Raw genomic sequence first — 21,831 nt, forward strand, 5'->3', positions numbered from 1 at the left:
TTAGGCCATGATTTATCAGGCTTCCCCACTTCTCTCTGTCCTGCAGCTGGCCACTGTGGAAACACTCTGGGGCTCCAGGTGCTGGTTCTAATCCTGGTTCTCCATCCCTAATAACCTCTGACCTTCATAATTATGAACGGCTTCATAATTTCACACTTGCATACTTTCCTCATCTGCGACATGAGGGTCACATTCTCTCCCCCAAGGTAGACATCCAGGGTAAACCTGGTGAATGTCACTCTGGGTACCTATCAGCTCCACTGCTCCCCCTTGGTTCCCACTCTATCCTGTACACCACCTGTGGTCCAGTTTTCTTTCTCTTATCAGTCTTCCCCCAGGACTAGCACTGGTTCCCTGCCCTCGAGAATGCTAGGCTATGCTCCCAGCTGCTAGGCTATGCTCCCAGCTGCAAGGCTGCTAGTCCTCCAGTGCTTGGGCTGTGTAGCAAGTCTGAGCTTCTGAGACTCTCCCACCCCTCATTCCACCTGGGCAGGGCTCCTGAGACGCTGTTCCTTCATCTTCTCAACAAATAGGCCAGGATTTTCAAAAGTGGAAATAGAGCCAATTAGTAAACCTGGAAAAAAAATTGACTTGAGCAATAAAAAGGTAAGTTAAAAATATCATTCTGGTGTTAGGTTTCACCTGTGATTTTACAATATAAAATTTAATAATTTTTAATAAAAAAATTATTGCTATAAATTCCTAGTGATCATGAGATGACACTTGGGCTCTGACCTTCTTGGGGGCATCAAGGATAGATTCCCAGAGTGCTTGGCTTTTTCCCCCTCTTTTTATTGCAGCAACACATACTTAACATAAAACTGACCACTTGAACCATTTTTAAGTGTATAGTCAGTAGCATTAAGAATATTCCCATTGTTGGGGCGCCTGGGGGGCTCAGTCGGTTAAGCGTCTGCCTTCGGTTTGGGTCATGATCCTGGGGTCCTGGGATCAAGTCCCACATGGGGCTCCCTGCTCGGCAGGGAGCCTGCTTCTCTCTCTCCCTTTGCCCCTCCTCCCTGCTTGTCCCCTCTCTCTCAAATATATAAATAAAATCTTAAAAAAAAAGAATATTCCCATTGTTTCATCTCCCCCACAGTGAAACTCTGTACCAATTAAACAGTAACGCCCCATTCCTTCCTTCCTCAAGCCACTGGTAACCACCGTTCCACTTTCTGAATTTGAATTTCTCTCTGAATTTGAGTACTTCAGTGACCTCATATAAGTAGAATAATATAATATTTGTCCATTTGTGTCTGGCTTATTTCACTTAGCCTAATGGTCCTCAAGGTTCATCCATGTTGTAGCCTGTCAGAACTTCCTTCCTTTTTAAAGGGAATAATATTTCATCATATGTATGTATATACCACATTGTGTTTATCCATTCATCCAAGGTTGTTTGCACCTTGGCCATGGGAAACAAGGCTGCCATGGACAAGGGTATACAAATACCTGTTTGAGTCCCTGCTTTCAGTTCTTTTTGGCAATACACCCAGAAGTGGAATTGCTTGCTCAGATCAATTCTATGTTTAATTTTTTTGACGAACTCTTATACTGGTTTCCATAAGAGCTATATCATTTTACATGCCCACCAACAGTGCACAAAGGTTCCAAGGTCTCTACATCTTTGCCAACACTTGTTATTTTCTGTTTCGTTTTGTGTTTTGTAATGGCCATCCTAATGGGTGGGTTTGGCTTTTGATCTGCCTCTGAGAAGGCGAGTAGGAATTGGATGGAAGGTGTAGGTTGTGGGTGCATTTCAGCGGCAGGAAGGGCACAGAGAAAGGCCAGAGGTTTGCAGCACAAGGGGTGCCTAAGGGGCAGGGCAGCGCCATACAGCTGAAATGTACAGAGCATGGGCCAGAGATGGAGGGGATGAGCACTGAAGGCAGCGGGGACAGCACCATCACGGAGGCCTGAATCCCGAGGATCTTGACTTGATTCTGCTGACCTAACTGCTGGCTCCACAGTCCGGATGGTTAGAACCTCTTGCAGCCAGGGAGCTCCCACACCTAATGATGAGTCCCATATCCGCCATGTCACCCTACATCTCACTAGATGTGACCAGGGCAAACTACTCTCCCTCTCTGAGCCTTGGTTTTTTCTTCTGTGTAATGGGATGGGAGGGGGTTCCAAGAGAGAATGAGCTGGTTCCTAGGATTAGTGCGTTGCTATGATGGGGAAGCTTTGGGCTGCCGTGGGTGGGCGGGCTGCCTTGCTGCCGAGCTGACTCACCCCTGCCTGTACCTGCTCTGGCCTGCCTGGCAGCCCGGATTCCCAGCCCAACAGACCTCGGCCTAGACTCTGTGGTCAGTCCTCCACGAGTCCTGGAGCCAAGGGGCTCAGGCCGGGAGCGAAGCTGCAATGCAGCCTCAGGCAGGTTCTAGCCACGCTGACAGACGCGGGGCTGGTCACAGGGCTTCTCCCGTGTACAGGACTTGCTAGTGGACACAACCCCACTTCACGGACACCTCCAAATAGCTCCTCCAAGAGGCAGCAGTCAATGTCCATGTCACAGATGAGGAAATTGAACACTGATCAGGGTCACATACCCAAGGCCGCCAGCTAGAAAGCAGCAGAACCAGGATTCAGACATGACTCTCTTTGAGGATTTCTGCGTCACTGGGAAGTTACTCTAGATTAATTCCTTTATTTGTTCACTCGTCCTTCAACAAATATTTACTAAGCATTGACTGTGTGCCAGGTACAGTACCAGGAGTGGGTGAGACACAGTTTCTGCCTCTGGACCTTTGCTAGGGGCCCTTCCAAGGGCTGGGAATGGCCTCTTATTGAGATTCTGCTATGTGCCAAGAACATACTTAAATTAGCTCCTGCTAATTTAATCCTGCTAGCAGTCTGGAGAGACAGATTATTAGCTTCCTTTTACAGGTAAGAAAGTGGAGAATCAGAAAAGGAAATGAATTGCCCACATCTGCACAACTGGGAAGGGGCAGGGCCTGTGCTTAGATGACCAAGGGTGTGTGTCCCCAGGCCTGACATGTTTGCTCCTCAGCTCAGTGGTGCGGGGTGGGCACTGTGCTAGACATGGCCATGTGCCTACCTGGCCTGGGGCCTGAGAGGCCAGCCCACAACTACGCTAGGCATCAGGACTTCCTATTTTAGTGCTAAATTGGGATGTCAGAAGGGTACTAGGTGGACCCTGTAAGGAGACACACTGTCCCGGGAGCCCGGCTCCACCACGGACTGCATGTAGGACCCCAGGCAAGTCCTGTTTCTCTCTGGCTTCTGTTCTGTCATCATCAAATGGAGTGTGACTCTCTGCTGTGCCTCAGCCTAAGAACTGGGAGGATCAAAAGTAATCATGAGAGATGATATTAGAAGTAGCATGACCAAGGGGCACTGATCAAGGGATAAAGGAAGAGGAGGGAAGAGAGCTGACAATACCCTGTTGGGGACTCAAGTCCGTTCTTTACCTAGCACTTCATACACACACTTAAAGATGAGTTTGGAATTCTCCTCCAGGAAGCCCTCTATGACCTACCTACAGGCTGGATCAGAGGCCTCCTTCTCTCATAGGCCTGGCCACATTGTGTGGTCACTCTTTCCCCCACTAGACTCTCAAGGCCAAGACCAGGCATCCTATACAGCGTCTGCCCAGAGTGGGCGTCTGGGGTCTATGGGGAACAGATGAGCCCAGCCTCCACCCCTGCAAGCCTTCCCTCCCTCTCTGCAGCCCTCCACACTCTGGCTCTCCTTGCTGGCTCCCACTTTCTCCTCCTTGCCTCCCCGAAGTGGAGAAGGAACGGGGATGCCCTCTTTGCTCGAGCTGAGCCCTCTCTGTGGGACCCGGGGTCCCCACGGGCGTTAACTGTACGAGGCATTTCGGAGCCGCGCTCTACCAGGCGCCGCCCTCTACCAGGCTCCGCGCCGCGCGCTGGAATACAGCAAGCCATCAGAAAGGGCTCCTCCACAAATGCCTCTGAATCGCGACCACATGGCATCCATACTAACCACCGTGAGGGGCCATTAAACCTGCAGGGCTCAGCCGAGGATCTCCGGCAGGGTGGCGGGGGAAATGCGCAGAGCGGAAGCAGAAAGGCAGGGGGCGCCCCGTGGGCACAGCCGCGCACAGATCTCGGGCGAATCACAGGTCACAAGGCGGGGTTGCCACGGCAGCGGTGAACCCCGGCCTCAGCCCGAGGAGTCCCGCGGCGCCAGTCCCGACGACGACCTCGCCTGGGGGCGGTGGGGCCATGGGTACCAAGTGGTTCAGCGGGGCGCCCTTCGGGGTGCAGAGCCACAGGTGGGCCCCCCCCCCTGCCCCGAGGCGCGGCTGGAGCCTGGGGGAGGAGGGAGCGACGGGAGGGGGCCTGGCAGGGGGGGGGGGGCGCCTTTCTCTTCGGGTCACACCTGCCGCACTTCTCGGCCCGGGGTTCGTTCACCATCCTTAAGTGATTGGAAAGCATTTCGAGAGCACCTCCTATGGGCCAGGCGCAGAGAGGCTCGGCGGCCCGGCCGGTGGGAGGTCAGTCCGCGGAAGAGTGGTGGGCAGGATTTCAGTCCCGGGTCCTTCATCCGGACATTTACACCGTCTACGCGTACCACCTACTCTGTGCCGGGCACAGTTCTAGCATCTGCGGACCCAACAGTGAACAAACAGCAAAAGCCTGTACTCCGGAGTTTGTAATTCTCGGGAGGAGGGGTGGTTGGAGTAGATAATAAACCAAAAAGAAAAACAGGTAAAATGTTGGGTAGTGATAGGGCTATGGAGAGGAAGCAAGCTGGGAGGAGGAGCTTGGGGGGGTGGTGTGAGGAGGTGACTTTTGAGTAAAGGCCCCCAGCAGAGGGGAGGGGACCAGGCAAGGGTGGCGTCCAGCGAGAGAGAAGCAGGAAGGACAGAGACCCTGGGGTCCGAGCAGCCCTGCTCCTGTTCCACCGGTCAGCTCCTCTGGGAAGCCAACACCACCACCCCCCGGAAGTGCCCACACCAGGACCGGGTGCGGGGCTTCGGGCTCTCACTGGGCCTCTGTCCCTCCCTAGGTTTGACGTCTCTGCTGTTTACCCCAACCAGAAGAAATTCAGCACCTTCACGGAGGCCCCATACTCCCGGCTTCATTCTGTGGACCTGGTGAGTTTGTGCAACTTCCCTGCCATAACCCGACACCCCCCCTCGCTGCAGGGAGGAGCTGAGTTGTGCAACAGTTGTGCCTTAACACCTCCCCAAGCCCCCAGTTGGGAGTTGGGAGCACAGAGCTTGGCTCAGAGCCGGGGCCTTAGATGTGTTGATAAATGCAGAACTGTGGTGAGGACAGCATGGGCTGGGGCTGCAGAGCCCTGGGGGCCCTTTCCTCTCCGAAAGAACTGGCTGTGAGCTACCAATGAGGCGCTACCCCTCCCTGTTGCAAGGGAGTGTAAGGGGATCAATGACGGAGGATGTTGTGATGGTACCTTGAGTGCCCTACCCCTCGGTGCCGGGCTCGGGACTAGGGGTAGGGGCTGCAGTGGGGTCCAGCCTGTCCGCCCCAAGCTCACGGTGGGGGCCTGAGGAGGAAGTCGCTCTGTGGGCAGCCTGGGTGGGTGTGACTGTGCTGTGACTCAGTCCCACATAGGACCTGGGACCTACAGCTCCAAGGAGACCTGCTTTAGCAAGAAGAAGCTCAAAAAGGAGGTGGGCACAGGCTGGGCCAGGACCGAGGAAGCCGTCCGGCTGACCCAGCTGCCCCACTTCCAGTACCAGGCCATCATGAAAGAGAAGCAGCTGCAGGTGAGTCCTCCCAGGCCCGGCAGAGCTCCTCCCTTAGGGAATGCCACCACCCTCCAGACTCCTTCCTGGGTGGACATTCCCAAGTTGCAGGTTGTCACCCTCTGCTTTCTTCTCTTGGGGCAGAAGGAGAAGCTGGGGCCCGGCTCCTACAACCTCAAAGACTTCTTAGAACTGCTGAAGGAGAAGCCCTGCAGCACCCGGGGGCTGCTCAGCTCGGGGGAGATTCGTTTCCGAGGACTCATTGGGGTAGGTGTCCTCATGTACTGGGGAGGGGCCCTCCCACCCTCCCCTCCATCTGCAGAGCGTGCAGCCTGGCTGGTGCTGGACGCGCCCCTCCTTGTGCCATCTCCTCCCCAGGCTAGCCAAGCTTTCCTCTGGGTCCCCCAAACCCCTCTGCCTTCTGCCTGCCAGTACCACAGCCTCGAGCCCAGGGGCCGTCATATATCCCCGTGCCTGTCTCCCCCACCAGCCCAGGAGACCCATCCCCTACTGGCAGGGATGGGTCTCGTTCATCTCCGAGTCCCCAGAAAAGAGTCCAGCATACATCAGGTGCTCAACAAATGCATCCATCTATATGTCCAGCTGTCTAGCCAGCAAATAATGGCTGAGCGCCCACTAAGTGCCATGCACTGTTCTGGGGCTTAGGGACCGAGCAGTGGTGAAGACAAGGCCCCTCCCCTAATGGAACTGGAGCCCTTGCGGAAGAAACAATGGTACAGAGAAGCAAATCCATTATGATCAGGACTGTGAGGAAAAATGAGACGGGAAAGGGATACAGAGTGATGGAGGAGCAATTCACAGGGTGGTCAGGGAAGACCTCTGGGAGGAGGTGACATTTGAGCAAAACCTGCAGGAGGTGAGCCCTGGAGATTCACGGTAGCTGTGGGAAAGTGTTCTAGGCAGCAGGAACAGCAGGTGCAGGCCCGGAGTTGAACCAGCGGGCAGGAGGCCAGTGTGCTGGAGGGAGGGGCGCGGGCGGAAGGAGGAGAGATGGCAGAGGAGTGAGGACCAGAGGGCAGGACCCTGCAGCAAGGTGGGGGCTTCGGGATTGACTGCAAGCGCTGTAGGAGGACAGTGGAGGGTTTGGGCAGGGGCAAGGCCGGCTCCTGGGGGTAAGGCTTGGAGGCATCCAGATGGGAGGTGTTGGTGTGAGGGGTGGGGTGGCATCCGTGTGGGTGGGGGCGGTCATCCCATGTGGGGAGAACAGAGAGGGGTTCAGGCTCACTAAGGGCACGAGGGAGAAGGCAGAAGTCACAGCCTCCTGGAGCAGTGCGCACGCTGCGGTTTACTGAGTGTCCCTCGTCCGCGGCCCTGCTGCTCTCTGCACTGGATGCTCTTGGTCTCCTTCCAGCTCCTCAAATGGGCCAAGTTCTTTTAACTGGGGCTTTCTTCCTGCCATTCCCTCTGCCAGAAATGCCCTTCCTCTCCCTCCCCCCTCCCGCCCTCCCCTCGAGCTGACCCTTGGTCAACCCTCAGCTGTCAGCTCCAAGGTCACCTCCTCCACGAAGCCTGCCTGACCCCCACTAGGTGACAGACATCTCCCTTTCCTAGGAGTCCCGATCATGGTTGTGTGTCTAGTGTTTCTGCCCCACCGGACATCAGCCCCTGACCGCCAGGTCTTAGCAGTGCCTGGCACACAGTGGGCACACAGTATTTGTGGACTGAATAAGTGCACACATGCCTACTAAGTACGTGGTGTCCCAAAACATTCTAAGTGTTTGCAAGCACTCCAGGTGAGGCCCTGGAGGCTCAGAGAGGATAAGCCTTTTGCCTCAGGCAAGCAGGGAATGTCCATCCCCAAAGCCAGGCCCTTTCTCTCCACCTTACCACTGTGAAGCCTGGAAATTACTCTTTGCATCTTCAGGCACAGAAGCTCTCCCTGCAGGTAGGGAGAAGGGTTGCCCCAAGGCATTTCAAACTGAGTCATTACCTTCAAATCTAAAGTAATAACAATTGACGCTTGAGGCAGCGCTTGCCATGTGCCCGGTGCTGTCCTAAGCACTTGAGTGCACCGATCAACCTAATCCTCCCAACGACCCTGTGAAGTAGGCACTGTCATTATCCCTGCTTTACAGCTGAGAAAACAAGCACAGAGAGCTTAAGCAACTGCCCAGGGTCACAGAGCTATGAGTGGCACAAGCGGGAGGGTTTGGATCCAAGGGCGCCCACACGTAAGCACTGCACTGTACACATAGGTGGGCTCACTGGGGTTTTGTTCCTTGATGGCCCCTGGAGGACAGTCTGGATCGGAACCCAGCCCAGGTGGTGGCAGAGGAACAAGCCTTGATGCTTCCTTCCCGTGTCCCCAGCACCCAGCCCCCAGCCCCGGGGCATCTGTGAGTGTTCGCTGAGTAGGGAGAAAGGTCCCACGACCTGCCCTCCGTTCCAGCTGGCTCTTCTCCCACTTTGTCCCCCTATCTACTCCTGCAGTAACCTCCCTCGGGCCCTGCGGGATTTCTCCGAGCCGCTCTCCTGGGCTCAGGGCTGGACTGCAAGCTCAAGGAGGTGGCCCTGCCCCGGTGGGTGGAGAAAGCAATCCCCGGGGAGCTCATGTCCAAGGCCTATTTTCTGTCTTCTTGCTGTGAGACCTGGGCTGGGAGCCTGATGGCCTCCTCTGGGCTACAGAATGCCACCTGTGCAGAGTGCTGACCCCTCCACTGGTCCAGCTTAAAAAAAAAAAAATCTGTGCCAATTCCTACATTCCCACACACCTCCCCCAGAATTAATCACTCCTGCCTGGATCCCCGAAGCGCTGACAGCCGAACATTCCTGTTAAGATCACGGACTTTCAGGGCACCTGGGTGGCTCAGTTTGTTAAGCGTCTGTCTTTGGCTCAGGTCATGATCCCAAGGCTCCTGGGATCGAGCCCTGCATCGGGCTCCCTGCTCGGTGGGAAGCTTGCTTCTCCCTCTCCCTCTGCCTCTCCCCCTCCCCCTGCTTGTGCTCTCTCTCTCTCCCCCCTCTCTGTCAAATAAATAAATAAAATCTTAAAAAAAAAAAAAAAAAGAAAAAATCACGGACTTTCACATGAGCCCAGGTGTGGGCTCCACCTTTAAAACTGAAGGGTTGAAGGAAGAGCTGAGCCCAGAGCTCTGGGCTCGGCACAGTCCATGGACTCCAGGCACAGCGGTCACTCTCTGTTGTAACCGCACTTCTTTTTTTAAAAAGATCTTTATTTATTTGAGAGAGAGAGACAGCGCAGGGACCCAGCCTCCTCCCTGGGGCTCTTCTTCTGAGCACACCTGGAAACCCCGGGGCCCTGGAAGAAGGCAACGTGGCATCCTGTCCTCTGAGGGCAAATAGATCTGATGCCATAGTGGCCCGACTCCCCCAGCAGGGCTCCCTGCCCCCTCCATCCTGCCCTGTAGGGCTGCCTCCCTAGGGCTGGTTCCTGCCGGAGATGGGCAGGGCTGAGCCATCTGTGGGGCGGCAGCGGCCTCGTGTGGCCGAGAGATGCAGTGCAGCAGCTGACTTGCTCCAGGTCTCTATCCGAGGACTACCTCCCCACACCAACCCACCCACCCCCCTCACTCCACCTACAGAGACCATACTTCCAACCCTGGCAGTGGAACCCCCAAATACTCCATCTCTCCTACCTCCTCAGTCTCTCCTCCTGACCCCCAAGACAGGCATCCCACCCTGACTTAAGAGTTGGTGCCCAGTATGGGCTGAGCACTACACAGGAGGTTTTATGGACATTATTTAATTTTCTCCTCATTACCTTGGAAGGAAAATATTACTATCTCGATGTTACAGTTGTGGGCCATGAGGCTTAGAAGGACTAAGTGGTATGCCCAAGGTCACTCAGCTATGCAGCAGCAGAGCCAGGATTCAAACCCAGGACTCCACATCCTTCCAGGTCACAGCATGTTCGTAGCACAGTCAGAACTCTATTCATGCAAATGCAGGGCTATAAAATGGGTGTAACAGATGGCATTTTTAAGACCACCAAAGCCAGTGACTGTCTGGGGTGATAGGGAAGGAAGGCTTCATTCCCAGGAGAGATGACATTTGCGCTGGCTTTGCAGAATTAGACTTTTTTTTTCTTTTTTTAAAGATTTATTTACTGGGGGGGCACCTGTGCACACACCTGTGAGGGGGGAAGGGGCAGAGGTAGTGGGAGAGGGGAAGCAGGCTCCCTGCTGAGCGAGGAGCCCTGCCTGGGGCTCCATCTCCCAACCAGGAGATCATGACCTGAGCCAAAATCAGGAGTCGGACGCTCAACCGACTGAGTCTCACCCAGGTGCCCCAGAATTAGCATTTTCCAAGGCAAAGAAGGCAGGTAGGGCATTTTGGGTGGTGTTAACAGCACAAGCAAACACAGACAAGGAGGTTGGCAGAATGGTACATATTGGGCGATAGGCAAGGAACCCAGTTTGGCTGGAGGGTGGGATGTAGGAAGGGAGCAGTATGAAATAAGTTGGACAGGCCAGTGGGGCCCCAGGGAAGAGTCTGATGTGGGACTGAAGGTTTGAGCAATGGTGGAGCTGTGTTGAGACCAACCATGTTGTGTGTTGGGGGTCAGTTAACAGGGGCCCTGAATATCCCATTCCCCTCCTAGGGGCTTCTCTTCCTCAGACACTCTCTGCATAAGGAGAGGGACTGATGACCTTTATGTCCCTCCCCGCCCCCCACAGAACTACTATCCAGGCCCTGGAAATTATGGGGTGAAGGGCAACCCATACACAAAGCTGGAGGAGAAAGCCTGCAGCCGCTTTCATTCTGAGGGCCTCATGTGTCGGGTGACCAACAAGGTGCCCCCCACGGCTCATCAGGTACTCCCTCACCTGGCCGGGGCTTGCCTGCCTTCCTGCACAGTCCTGGGGCAGCCGGGGTGGGGGACTCCCGGGGCAGATGGGGAAACTGAGCCCCCCCGTGGGGGGGGGGGCGATGGGCCTGCTTCAGCAGTTCTCCTGAGGGACTGTCATCTGTGTTCTGTTCTAGGGGAGTGGTCTGGCACCAGACACCTACTCTTTCAAAAGTGGCATTGAGGCATACCTGGCAAAATCCATGGGCACCCGCGGCATTTACGACACGTTCTCTGGTGACCGCAGCAAGCCCCAGCCTTACGGACATTACTCGGTGCAGGTGTGTACCCAGGCGAGGCGTGGAGCATGCGTTCCCCAGCAGGATGGCTGGCCTCACTCCCTGACACCGGGCCACCACCAGCCCGTGTGCTCACCACCCTCGCGGCCGCGGTGGGACATAGCTCCCTGTGTTGGATGAGGAAGTGGGGTGGCCGTGCCGCTGGGAAGGAGCAGAGCTGGGGTCTGAACGCCAGCACATCTGTCTGACTTCACCTGCCTGAACCACAGAAGAGGCACAGAGCGGCACAATGCCAGGGCTGCATGCGGCACTGGCCACGGGGCCACAGGGCCCTTGACGGCGCCGGTGTGGGTGCCCGGCTGTTTTGGAAGCACCGGCCAGGGGTCATAGGCCCAGCTCACTGGCCACGTTAGCAGCAGTGCTATTAACGAGCCAGAGACCTGGAGGGCTGGGAGGAGAGGGAAACCCGAAGTAGAATTTTAACTCGCTGCCCCCCTTTCCTGCCCCTGTCATGCTCCCGTCATGTGGTCCGTGGCATGCTGGAGTTAGGTCTCTGCCCCATGGCCTGCTCGCTTTGTCTCCACCGTGCATTCCCTCGCTGTGTAGCTTGGGGCCAGGTCAGAGTCGCAAGTATGACCGCCCCTGTGGCGCTTCTGCTCCCCTGGCAGAGGACACACAGTCATGAGTAAACACCCCACAGAGTGTCGGCAGGTGGTGAGGACAGGCTGCTGGTGATGAAATGTTGACATACTTCCCCCGTTCGGTGACTCGCCGCGAAATAAGCCCTCGCACCTGACTCTTCGGCAGGGCCTCCCAGACGCCCCCACGACCAGCTACTGACGTGATCCTGTCCAGCATAGCAGGGGCTATGGGAGATAATATTTTTTATTATCTAAAGAATAATAGACTTTAATTTTTGGAGCATTTTTAGGTGCACAGCACACTTGAGCAGAAAGTCCAGCATTCCTATGCCTCCTCAGTGACCCCTCCAGGCCCGGCCTCCCCCACTGGCCACATCCCACCCCAGAGTGACAGACAAGGTACAATATACTGACATCACTGTCACCCGAAGTCCACAGTCCACCTGAGGATTCACTCTTGGGATTGTGTCTTCTACAGGTTTGGACAAACGTGTCCATCATTATGGTATCCTACAGAGTAGATCACAGCCCTAAAAATCCTGTGTGTTACCCCATCACGCCGGTTTTTAGATATTTGGACCACTGCTCCTGCTGAGAACAGGGCGCATGCCGTAAATGCCGTTGAAATGAGCACAAAAATGAAGGACGTGCAAACAGACGCCGGTTACGTTGTCTGGGGTGCTCGGATGTGGAGGCTTCGAGAGACGCTGTGAGACTCACTCGGCCTCTGGCCGGGGCTGCGTCTCTGGCCACCCAGCCTGGGGTCCTGGGGAGGCAGGCTGGAGAGTGATGCCTCCTTGTGTAGCCACCTGCTTTTCTCTGCTCCCGAGGGTCCAGAGAGAGGGCTCGGATTTTCCTGGCCTAACAGACACCTTTTTCTTTTTCTTTCTGTTTCTCAGAAAAAAAAGCCCAGGGAACTGATGAATTTTACGAGCTTCGTGGAAGAACTTAACTCACGTCACAATAAGAAGCGTGGGGTTTTTTCGAAAATTTCTCGCAACCCGGAAACCCCTACAGAAAGGATTTACTGGGCCACCCTTAGCCAGTGCCCCCGAAAACTAGTCAGTGCCCACCCCCTTGACCTTCCTTTCTTCTTCTCCTGGGAGGGGGCTCTCCTTTGGGGCCGACATGGGATGGGGCTGGCTATTTCAGGGGAAAGCTCAGCCTTGGGTATCAGACCCATGGATTCCATTCCTGGGCTTGCCTGTCTTGTCACTCTGAGTAAGTTCCTCCCACTCTCTGAGGCTCAGTTTACTCGTTTATCCTCTGAGCATAACCAGGTGGCTTGAGAGTTAGAGGTGAAGGAGTGGAGCTGGAGCGTGGGGGGCCTGGAACCCACCAAGTGCCCATCTCTCTCCCGGACAGAGGCTGAGGGAACATGGGTCAGGGCAGAATGTGAATATGGGGTCTACCCCGACAGGGGACTGCCCACCTGCTCCCTCCAAGGGAGCAGACCACTCCTCTCTGGGGGTGGGGCAGCCGGTGACCTGGATAGACCCCCCAGGGCAGAACCTGCCCCCCAGGGAGAAATCCTCAGGGCTTGGGAAGGAGTAGGGTCCAGAGGAATGAAAAAGGGTGCCACCATTTCCTGAATGCCTGCTCTGGGCCAGGCACCTTCCAGCACCCCAAAGTAGGAGTTATCATTTGCATTTCACAAAAGGAAACTGAGGCCCAGAAATGGGAAGGGATTTGTCCAGGCTACCCCAGCAAGTCTGAGAAGGAAGCCAGTTCATCTAGCTCCAAAGTCTGTGTGGCTTTCATTTTCCGTTGTAAATGTCTCTATGGCCCTGCCAGGCCGTGTGGGCTCTTGGGACCCCTGAAAGAGGTGTCAGGCTGATGGGTGGGGTTAGAGTGGGTGGCATGGGTTATGAGGGCAACACAGGGCCCCTTTACCCCCGGAGGACGGGCTCCTGGTGGCTGGGTAGCCCCCCACCCCCTGTTTTTGGCTCAAGGCCTAAGGCTGCCAGGTGGATGAGGTCAGCCACCAGGAGCCCTCACCTGCCCCGGTCCCAGGCTGACCACTGCCAGACCTCTCTCGCTTTCAGCCTTCATTTCTTACCCCTAGGCCACGTCTGGTCCCGGTTCATGGCTTCCTCCAAAGAAGGAATGCAAACACGTCAACCAGCCACCGTTCCTGCTGTCTTCCAAGTGGATGGGCATAAAGGCCTACCAGATGATTTTGGGAAGCTGGGTGAGTGGGTCTGGGGTGGGAGTTACGTGGTGATGGGCAGGGAACCCTCTCCTGCCTCTACAGGCAGCCCCAAGCCCTCCTTGCCCCTGGGAATTGAGGCTCTGTGAGAGCCTGAACCCACTTCTTTCTCCCCAAGGGACAAACACCGATTCCCACTATCTTATTTCTCTAAGGCAATGGTTTCCAAACTTGAGTGGGCATTAGCATCCCCTTGGAGGGCTTGTTAAAACAGATTGCTGGGCGCCATGCCAGAGTGTCTGATTTGGTAGCCTGTAGTGGAGCCTGGGTATCTGCATTTCTAACACGTTCCCAGGTGATGCTGCTGCCGCCGCTGCTCTGGGAAACACATTTTGAGAACCACTGCCCTAAAGGACATCACCCCAGAACCATCCCATTCTCTTACTTTCCCAGAGGAATGCTCCCTCCTTTCTCTTTGTATTTGTCTTGGGGCCTCTGGGGCAGCTAGTGGAGTTGGCCCCCTTCTCATCCTTGGTTGAGCGAGGACCCCTTCTGTCACCCTCCCCCTGCCCCTCCCCAGAGGCAGCCATCCCCACGTGTGCAATATAATCTTCTGTTAGTGTTCTTGTAAAACAGCTAAGCTCTTGGGTTACGTGTGCGTGCCTTCTTAATTTACACAAATGGCATTGGGCATCGACCTCGCTCTGTTTCCTCTCCTGCCCTTTTGTCTTTAAGTGCACCTTTTATTGGGTTTGAATAGTTACCCAGAGAGGTGCGTGAATCCTAACAGCTCCGTGAATGGCCACAGGTCGGACTCATCCATGCAACCAGCCCCCAGAGCGCTGAAGAGCACATTTCCGGCACCCCAGGACCCCCACAACACACACCTCCCTCCCCATCAGGTAGCCTCATCTTGACTTCCAGTAGCGTGGCTTAGTTTTGCCTGGCTTTGAACAACTGTTTATTTTTTTAGGTCCCTCTTGGTTTCCCCGGGGACCGTCCTGCTTGTAACTCACCTGCCTTCCCATGATGCTCCTGCTGCCTCCTCTCGCACCCCTACACCTGCCTTCCCATGATGCTCCCGCCGCCTCCTCTCGCACCCCTACACCTGCCTTCCCATGATGCTCCCGCCGCCTCCTCTCGCACCCCTCCTCCACCCCACCTGCCCACCTTCCGGAGTGATGGCTTGGCCCCCGCTGTGCCCACAACCCTGTTGCCCTGCCTGATTCTCAGGAGGACCAGCTGGTCAGCTGTCTGCAAGCTTCTTTCTCTCACCCCACGCCGGCACCTCCTGCAGGGTAGAGGGTCTTCACGTGGGGACCCCAAATAAGAGCCAGATGCTGCTACCACAGGGCTGGCCACTCCAGAGCGGGAGGGGCTGAGGTGAGGTCCAGGTTCCAGGGCTGGCGGCGCACCACCGGGAGCTTGCTCCCCAGTGTGACAGGCCTTTCCCTTGTGGGCAGCATATTGGACCCTGTCAGGCCCCTGACATCTCCCTGCCCTGCCATTGGCACGGCGGCTCCACAGGTGCTGGGGTTCCTGGCCCGCCACTCTCCCACCCTCACTGGTCACTCTGGGCAGGTGGCTTCTCTCTGAACGTCTCTGTTGGTGCCTTTTGTATCTACGACCCAGGTCTCTGGGTGGGATGGAGTATAACCTCCTACGACCGCCCTGCCACGGTTCCTCAAACTAGGTGGCTTCAGTCTATCCCCTCCCACTGTTCTGGAGGCTGGGCTGCTCCCTTTGAAACCAGCAGGGGGAATCCTTCCTGGCCTCTTTCCAGCTTGGGGTGGTGGCCGGCGAGGTTTGAATTCCTTGGCATGTAGATGCGTCACTCCAGTCTGCCTCTGTCATTGTCATCCTTGTCTCAGGGCTGTCTTTCCCCCGTGTGTCTCTTCTGTGAGGACACCGGTCTCATTGGATTAAGGGCCCAGCCTACTTAAGTTATGACCTCATCTTAACCAATTATCTCAGCAACTGTTCCCAAATGAGGTCACACGCTGAGGTACTAGGGGTTAGGACTTCTGCACATCTCTTTGGAAGACACAATTCAAACCATAACAGGTGGAATAGGGAGCGGGGGCGGGGGAGGGGGTGCGGGGCTGAGTTCACGTCTCCAAGCCAGGCCTCTGGCTTGCTAATGTCCTGCCCATCCTCTTCCTGGTGCAGAACCCCGTAGGGGTGGGCCGCTACCTCAACACCTGGCTGGCAGAGACCAAGGACCATCGACAGCGATATCGGTCCCTGTTCCTGGGTGGATCCAAGCGCTACCCCTCAGACCCGGCCAGGGACCGGCTCATGCAGTGAGTGCTCCTGGAGCCCTGGCAGAGGGCAAGGACTTACTCTGGGGCGGGGTGGGGTTCCCTCTCCCACCACCACCTTGTGCTCCCTTCCCATGAGAACACAGCTATACGGCCCCTAGGGCCAGCCCAACAACAAGGCAGCAGGGAGAGTTCAGATCCTGGCCGTGCTGCTTACTGGCTGCGTGAGGTGGGGCGTGTCCCATAACCTCTCTGAGCCTCCTTTCCTCAACTGTCAGATGAGCAGAAGACTGTGGAGCCCCAAATGAGAGGCTCTGTCTAAAGCTCCTGGTAAGGAAAAGGGACTCAACATCTAGGTGCTATCTTGGGTGGCTTCCCCATGCAGAACCTCAGTTTCTTGGTGTTCATGATGGGGTTGGTAAAACAGGTTTCAGGAAGCCATTTTGAAGCCTAAGGAGAAAAGGTGCATGAAATGCCATGGCTAACTACAGAGCAGCTTGCAAATGCTAGCTGCTGCCATATTTTATTGACCTAAGAGGCCATCGGTTGCAATGTAATCTCAATTTCAGAAATGTTAAAATGCGAATACCCATGCATTCCAGATCATTTTCTTGTTGGAAACTCTGGTGAGGGCCTGAGGACCGGATTGCTGAGGGAAAGCCAACTTTTAAATGCTTATTTTTAGCAAGATAATCCTTTTTTGTCTTCTTCCTTGATTTATGCCCTTGTTTTGGGGGGCTTTTTAAGAAAAGGTAATGGAAAGTAACATTTTTGATAGACTGCACGCCTGAAAAAAAATTTGTTTTCCCTACCTGCACAACTGATAAACAGTTGGATTGGAAATAAGATTTTAGGTTGGAACTATTTTTCCCTAGGAATTTTGAGGACTTTGCTCCATTGCCTTTGAGATACAAGCAGGGCTGAGAATTCCTATGCCATTCTGGTTTTCTGTCCTTTGTACGCAATCAGCATCTTCCTCTCTAGAAGCTTTCAGGATCTTCTGTCTTTTGTGTGCTGAAATTTCATGATGAAATTTAGTCTTAAATAGTCCTGGCGTGAGTCTGTTTTCACCCATAGTTTTGGGTATTTAGTGGGTTCCTTCCATCTGGGACAATTTTCTGGGAAAATCACTCGCATTGTGTCTTTGGTGATTTCCTCCCCTCTGCTTTCTCTCCCCTCTCTTAGATGAAGGTTAGATATCCTGCTCTGATGCTCTAGCTTTCTTACCTTGTTTTTTTCTTATTTCCCATCTCTGCCTTTTCCATCCTACCCTTTGGTAAATTTTCTTGTCCTTATCTTTGAACCTTTCTATTGCCTTTTGAAACTTTGGCTCCATCTTTTATAGTTTGCAAGAGCTCTTGAGTGTTGTAGATTGCTTTCTTTTCTTTTCTTTTCCTAGCCCCCGGTTCAGTGTCTTGTATGCCATATGTTCTTTTATCTGAAGATAACAATGACAATTTCCCTCAGTTTCCTTTTGCTCCCTGCATGGCCTGCGCTTCTTCCAAGTTCCTTATTTCTTTTACTTGTATTGTTGGTGTTTGAGAGGAAAGCACTAAACAACGCTGTGAGTCCGGGTGGGGCTTGTCAGTTGGTGGCTTCACAGGGAGTGATTAGATGATGGGGGTCTGGTCCTTCTTTTGGAGGACCCCCAATGTCAGTGTTTCTAGGTGCTTTCTGTGGGACCATTCAGCTTCTCTAGAAAAGGATCCTACGTCCTGGGGTGGGTAAATGTGGTTGCTGGTATTTAGGGGATCTCAAGCAGTGTATGAATTTCCACCTACTTCCTCTGTTCTGATGAGAGTGCTTGTCTGCCTGCCTTCCTTTTGTGCCCAGCCTCCCTGCTCTGAAGCCACTCTGCATACTAAACCTCCAGTCTTCTGCCAGGTGCGCGAGGAGTGGTGTGTGTGTGTGTGTGTGTGTGTGTGTGTGTGTGTGTGTGTGTGTGTGTCTAACTTTCCCTCTGTTTTCAGCCATTGGTCTTGCACCTGCTTTTTGGTGCCTCCAATTCCTGGGTCTCTCTGGGGTTGTGGTAGGAACTGGAAGGTTTCTCACTGGCTCCCCCTATTGCAAGCAGCTTGCTCCATTTCCCCAAATAACATGTTACACCCCTTGTCCCCTGATATTGGCCTCTCCCTTTCTCGTTTGTCTAGCTTCAAAATATTCCTTTCTAGTCCTTTTAGGAGATTGCAGGAGTAGAGAGAGTATTCATCTGCCTTGTTTAATTGAAAATCAGATGGAACACTCTGAGTGTGCCAAAGCATTTTCTTCCTCTTTCTAGCCAAGGTGGTTGGGTTTATTTTATGGGTGTTCACCCAGGACTAGAGAGGGAAACAACTTAACCAAGGTCACACAGCTAGTGAATTATAGAGCTGGGACTTGTATCTGATATTTCTTTCCAGGGCAGGGCCCTTCCCATCACACATGGCCATGTGAGGATTTGGGCATTCCTGCAGGGCCATTCCTCCCCAGCCACCCTGTCAGCAAAGCTCCATTCTATATACTCTTTGCTCAGCAAAGGCCTGCAGGGAAAGGAAGGATGCCCCATCTCCAGGAGACCCTCAGCTTTCTCCCCTGAACATCTGCCTTCCCTTCGGGTCCCAACTTCCCCTTCACCACTGTAATCACATCCAAGACTCAGGCTTATGAAGTTATAGGACTTCCTTTGTAGCCCGGTTTAGAATTCTGTCTGCTACTTAGCTGTGTGACCTAGGACACGTTACTTGGAGACAAACTTTGCTCTAAAAAATGAGAGTGAACAAAACAACCCACCTTTTGTAGAGTCTGCTTTGAGGACTGAAGGAGATGATGCTTGTAAATGTGCTCTGCCTATGGATGCTGTTAGGCAGGTATGTTGCAAGTGCTAGCTAGCATCCTTGTCCCTTAGCAGCTGCTATGCCCTGGCGGAATTCTATGTTTTAGTTAGATAAGGGGTAAGTTCTTTACAGAGGCTTCGAGTGCACATCATCCAGGAAAAGAAATGACAGCAGTTTAACTCACCCTCTGCTGTCAAAACCCTAAGGAAAAAATATCTATTAAGAAGGAAATTTGATAGGGATGGGGGAGAAATAGGAGGGCATTTGAGTCCTGAGGGAGGGTGGGGGCTTTTAAAGAGGAGGCCAAACTATTAAATACGATAGTAAAATGCTAAAGCCTTCTCATGAAGTCAAGAACAAGATAGGGATGCTTGTGTCATCAGCATTATCCAACGCTGTTGTGGAGTTTCCAGCAAATGCAGTAAGACAAGAAAACAGATAGGAAATAAAAATCTTGAGGAAGAGCAAATCATCACAATTTATAATGTGTTTACCTAAAATAGTCCAAGAGAGAAGAGTTTCCTCTGATACTGCAGCCATAACTAATAGAAAACATAATTGAGGAAAAGGAAAGGATCTCATTCTTAGTAGCAACACCAATGATAAAATGCATTGGGATAAATTTAATAAGTATAGTTAAGGCATACATGAAGAAAAATATAAATCTTTACTAAAAGATGTCAGAGAAGGCTTGACTAACCGGAGGGAATACCATGTTCGTGGATGGAAAGATTCGATATTGGAACAGTAATTCTCCCCATTGATGTACATATTTAATGCCATTTTAGCAAATTTCAAGGGGCTGGTTACATTTATTATAAACTTCCTCTGAAAGAATAAATATATATGAATATTAAAAATAGAAGAATAATGATCATATTAAAATACATTTCCATATGCATAGACAACACATTCTGGAGAACTAGGCCCCAAACTGTTGCTCATGGTTACCTCTGGAGGGTTACCAGGGTCTTTCGCATTCTACTTTGTTTTGTTTCTGAGATGTTTAGATTTTTCAGAATAAACACGTAACATTTTTATAATCAGAAAAAAATAAGGCAAATAGAGGACAAGCACTCTTGAGACAGACTATACAAATTGTATGTTCTCCATTTAGGTGCCTCTCTAGCCGAGAGTCACCCTTTGTTCTTCAGACCTTAGTTTTCCCACCTGTAAAATGGGAATGATTTATACCCTACAGGGACATGGTCAGGTTTAATTAAGCCCTATGAATGCTACTGAATGGAAGTCGACCAGCAGATCCCTGTGGGTGTCTAATTGTTGGGCTGGTGCATGATTTTCCCTGGGGCTCTGTTTTGGCATTGTCCATGTAACCCTGACCCACTTGGGCTCTTTCTTGGGTCAGGAGGACTGTGTCACAAGGCGCAGCAGGTAAAAAGGATTCCCTGATAAACTCTTTCTCTCTTTTTTTAATTTTTTAAAATTTTATTATGTTATGTTAGTTACCATACAATACATCATTAGTTTTTGATGTGGTGATCCATGATCCATTGTTTTCGTATAACACCCAGTATTTCACTGATTCGTTTGAAAAGCCTGCTCTGTGCTTGGTTCCATCTCCTGGGTACGACTGAGCTGCTCATTGTTTCCAGGTGACCAGAAATGTTCTCTCTTTCACTCACGGAGTTTTTCATTTTCTGACTTCATATTTGACTTTCTAATTTCTCTTTTTTATTTTCTAAATGTTTTAGTAACACCATTCTCTTATTTCATGGATGCAGTATTTGCTCATACTTTGAAGATATTATTAAGACAAGTTTGCCTGACATTGTCTCCTTTTACCAAATCCTTTATTCCTCCCTGTATATTTGTTTTGGCCTCAATATTCCGTATCAGAGGTTTTTCTCAAATGTCTGGTATTTCTTGGCTGTGCATTCATGTCTAACTGAAAATCCTACTGAAAGCTCTGGGGCACTGTTTGATTATGGACTTCACCATAGGATGTCCAAGCTGGGTATTTTCACTGTTTTCAATGTCAGTGTTGTGAGATGTTTTGTCTTTTACTCTGATGTGAGAAAACTCTTCTGGGGGGTTCTAAGCTTGGCTGCCAGAGCTCTAAGTAGAGGGGAAGAGCCTAGAGGTCTCAATATTTAGGGATTGAACTTCCATTTGATTCCATTTTAAATATGGTACTCATGAGATCACCTGTGCCTGGTGTCATACTGTACAGAGAACCTCTCTATCCCCAGAGAATAAATTCTCCAGTCTTCACTCAAGAAAGGCACTCATCTAGCTGCAGAGAGTGAGGAGGGAAACTGATACTTCATAGACTCTCCATCAGTAGCCTTGTCTTTGGTTCCACTTTCTCTCTCACTTCCAGAGGTACTTGGTGCTGCTGATTCTTTAGCATCTGGAGTGAGGGAATTCCTAAATTTATCTTCTCCTGGCTTAGGGTTTATTGTTCTTGGGTCTGCTAAGTTAGTTACTGTTCTTCCATCTGCTTTTTAACTTCCAAAATATTTTTTTACTGCTGCTGCTTCTATTCTTTTTGTCCCTGTGAGTATACGCTTTAAAAATTTTATTCCTTTACTCTTGTTTTAGTGGGATTTTGCAAAGGAGATAAGTTAATGTATGCATTCAGTTCACTTGAAGTGTGGTGAAATTTCTGAGTTTCAAAGGTAAATTAAAAATCTTGTAAGTATAACGTCTAAAAAGACAAATAACCTACAACTTAAATAAAAGACAATCAGACATGTTTTGGGCTTCTCTTCTGACACACAGATAGAAAACACTGTGTATAGAATTCTCTGTCTAACCAAACTGTAATTCATGTGCAAGGCAAATAGACACGCACAGGATTTAGGCTATATACCAAATTTGTTTTTTCTGAAAATAGTACTGGGGGATACACTCCAATCAAATGGAAAATGAATTAGCATGGAGAGCTCAAGAAAGGGGAAGACAAAGTATGTAAGAATACATCTGGCTATGAGATACCAGATAAACGTAACCTACAACTAAAAGAAAAAGTGGTAATACAAATACCAAGCAAAGTAGAATTCAAGGCAAAAATATTAAATGGGACAAAGCTGGGTATCTCATCATGATAAACAATAAAATCCATAAAGAATTATATAATAACTTTGAACCTTTACACACCCAAAATAACAGTGACGAACTCCCACAATCATAGTGTGAATTCTGAATAGACTTGTTTGAGGATTTGACAGGTAAG

The 21,831-nt window shown here is 51.9% G+C and overlaps 1 protein-coding gene across 4 annotated transcripts in view; it reads left to right on the forward strand.

The window, feature by feature from the left end:
- LEXM (lymphocyte expansion molecule) overlaps positions 1 to 21,831 on the forward strand; it is a 37,868-nt gene that overhangs the window by 7,505 nt on the left and 8,532 nt on the right. The window contains exons 1-9 of one of the 4 annotated variants that reach the window (XM_027572566.1): positions 3,850 to 4,264; positions 5,033 to 5,089; positions 5,561 to 5,725; positions 5,849 to 5,971; positions 10,363 to 10,500; positions 10,670 to 10,813; positions 12,312 to 12,473; positions 13,478 to 13,603; positions 15,731 to 15,864. In XM_027572566.1, coding sequence (XP_027428367.1) covers positions 4,037 to 4,264; positions 5,033 to 5,089; positions 5,561 to 5,725; positions 5,849 to 5,971; positions 10,363 to 10,500; positions 10,670 to 10,813; positions 12,312 to 12,473; positions 13,478 to 13,603; positions 15,731 to 15,864 — 1,277 coding nt within the window. In that variant the 5' untranslated portion in view covers positions 3,850 to 4,036. Of the gene's footprint in view, positions 1 to 3,849; positions 4,265 to 5,001; positions 5,090 to 5,560; positions 5,726 to 5,848; positions 5,972 to 10,362; positions 10,501 to 10,669; positions 10,814 to 12,311; positions 12,474 to 13,477; positions 13,604 to 15,730; positions 15,865 to 21,831 lie in introns of those variants that run through there. The other 3 variants (XM_027572585.2, XM_027572592.1, XM_027572576.1) reach the window with 3 other exon arrangements.

This window comes from Zalophus californianus, chromosome 4, assembly GCF_009762305.2.
Source record: "Zalophus californianus isolate mZalCal1 chromosome 4, mZalCal1.pri.v2, whole genome shotgun sequence".
Classification (NCBI taxonomy): domain Eukaryota; kingdom Metazoa; phylum Chordata; class Mammalia; order Carnivora; family Otariidae; genus Zalophus; species Zalophus californianus.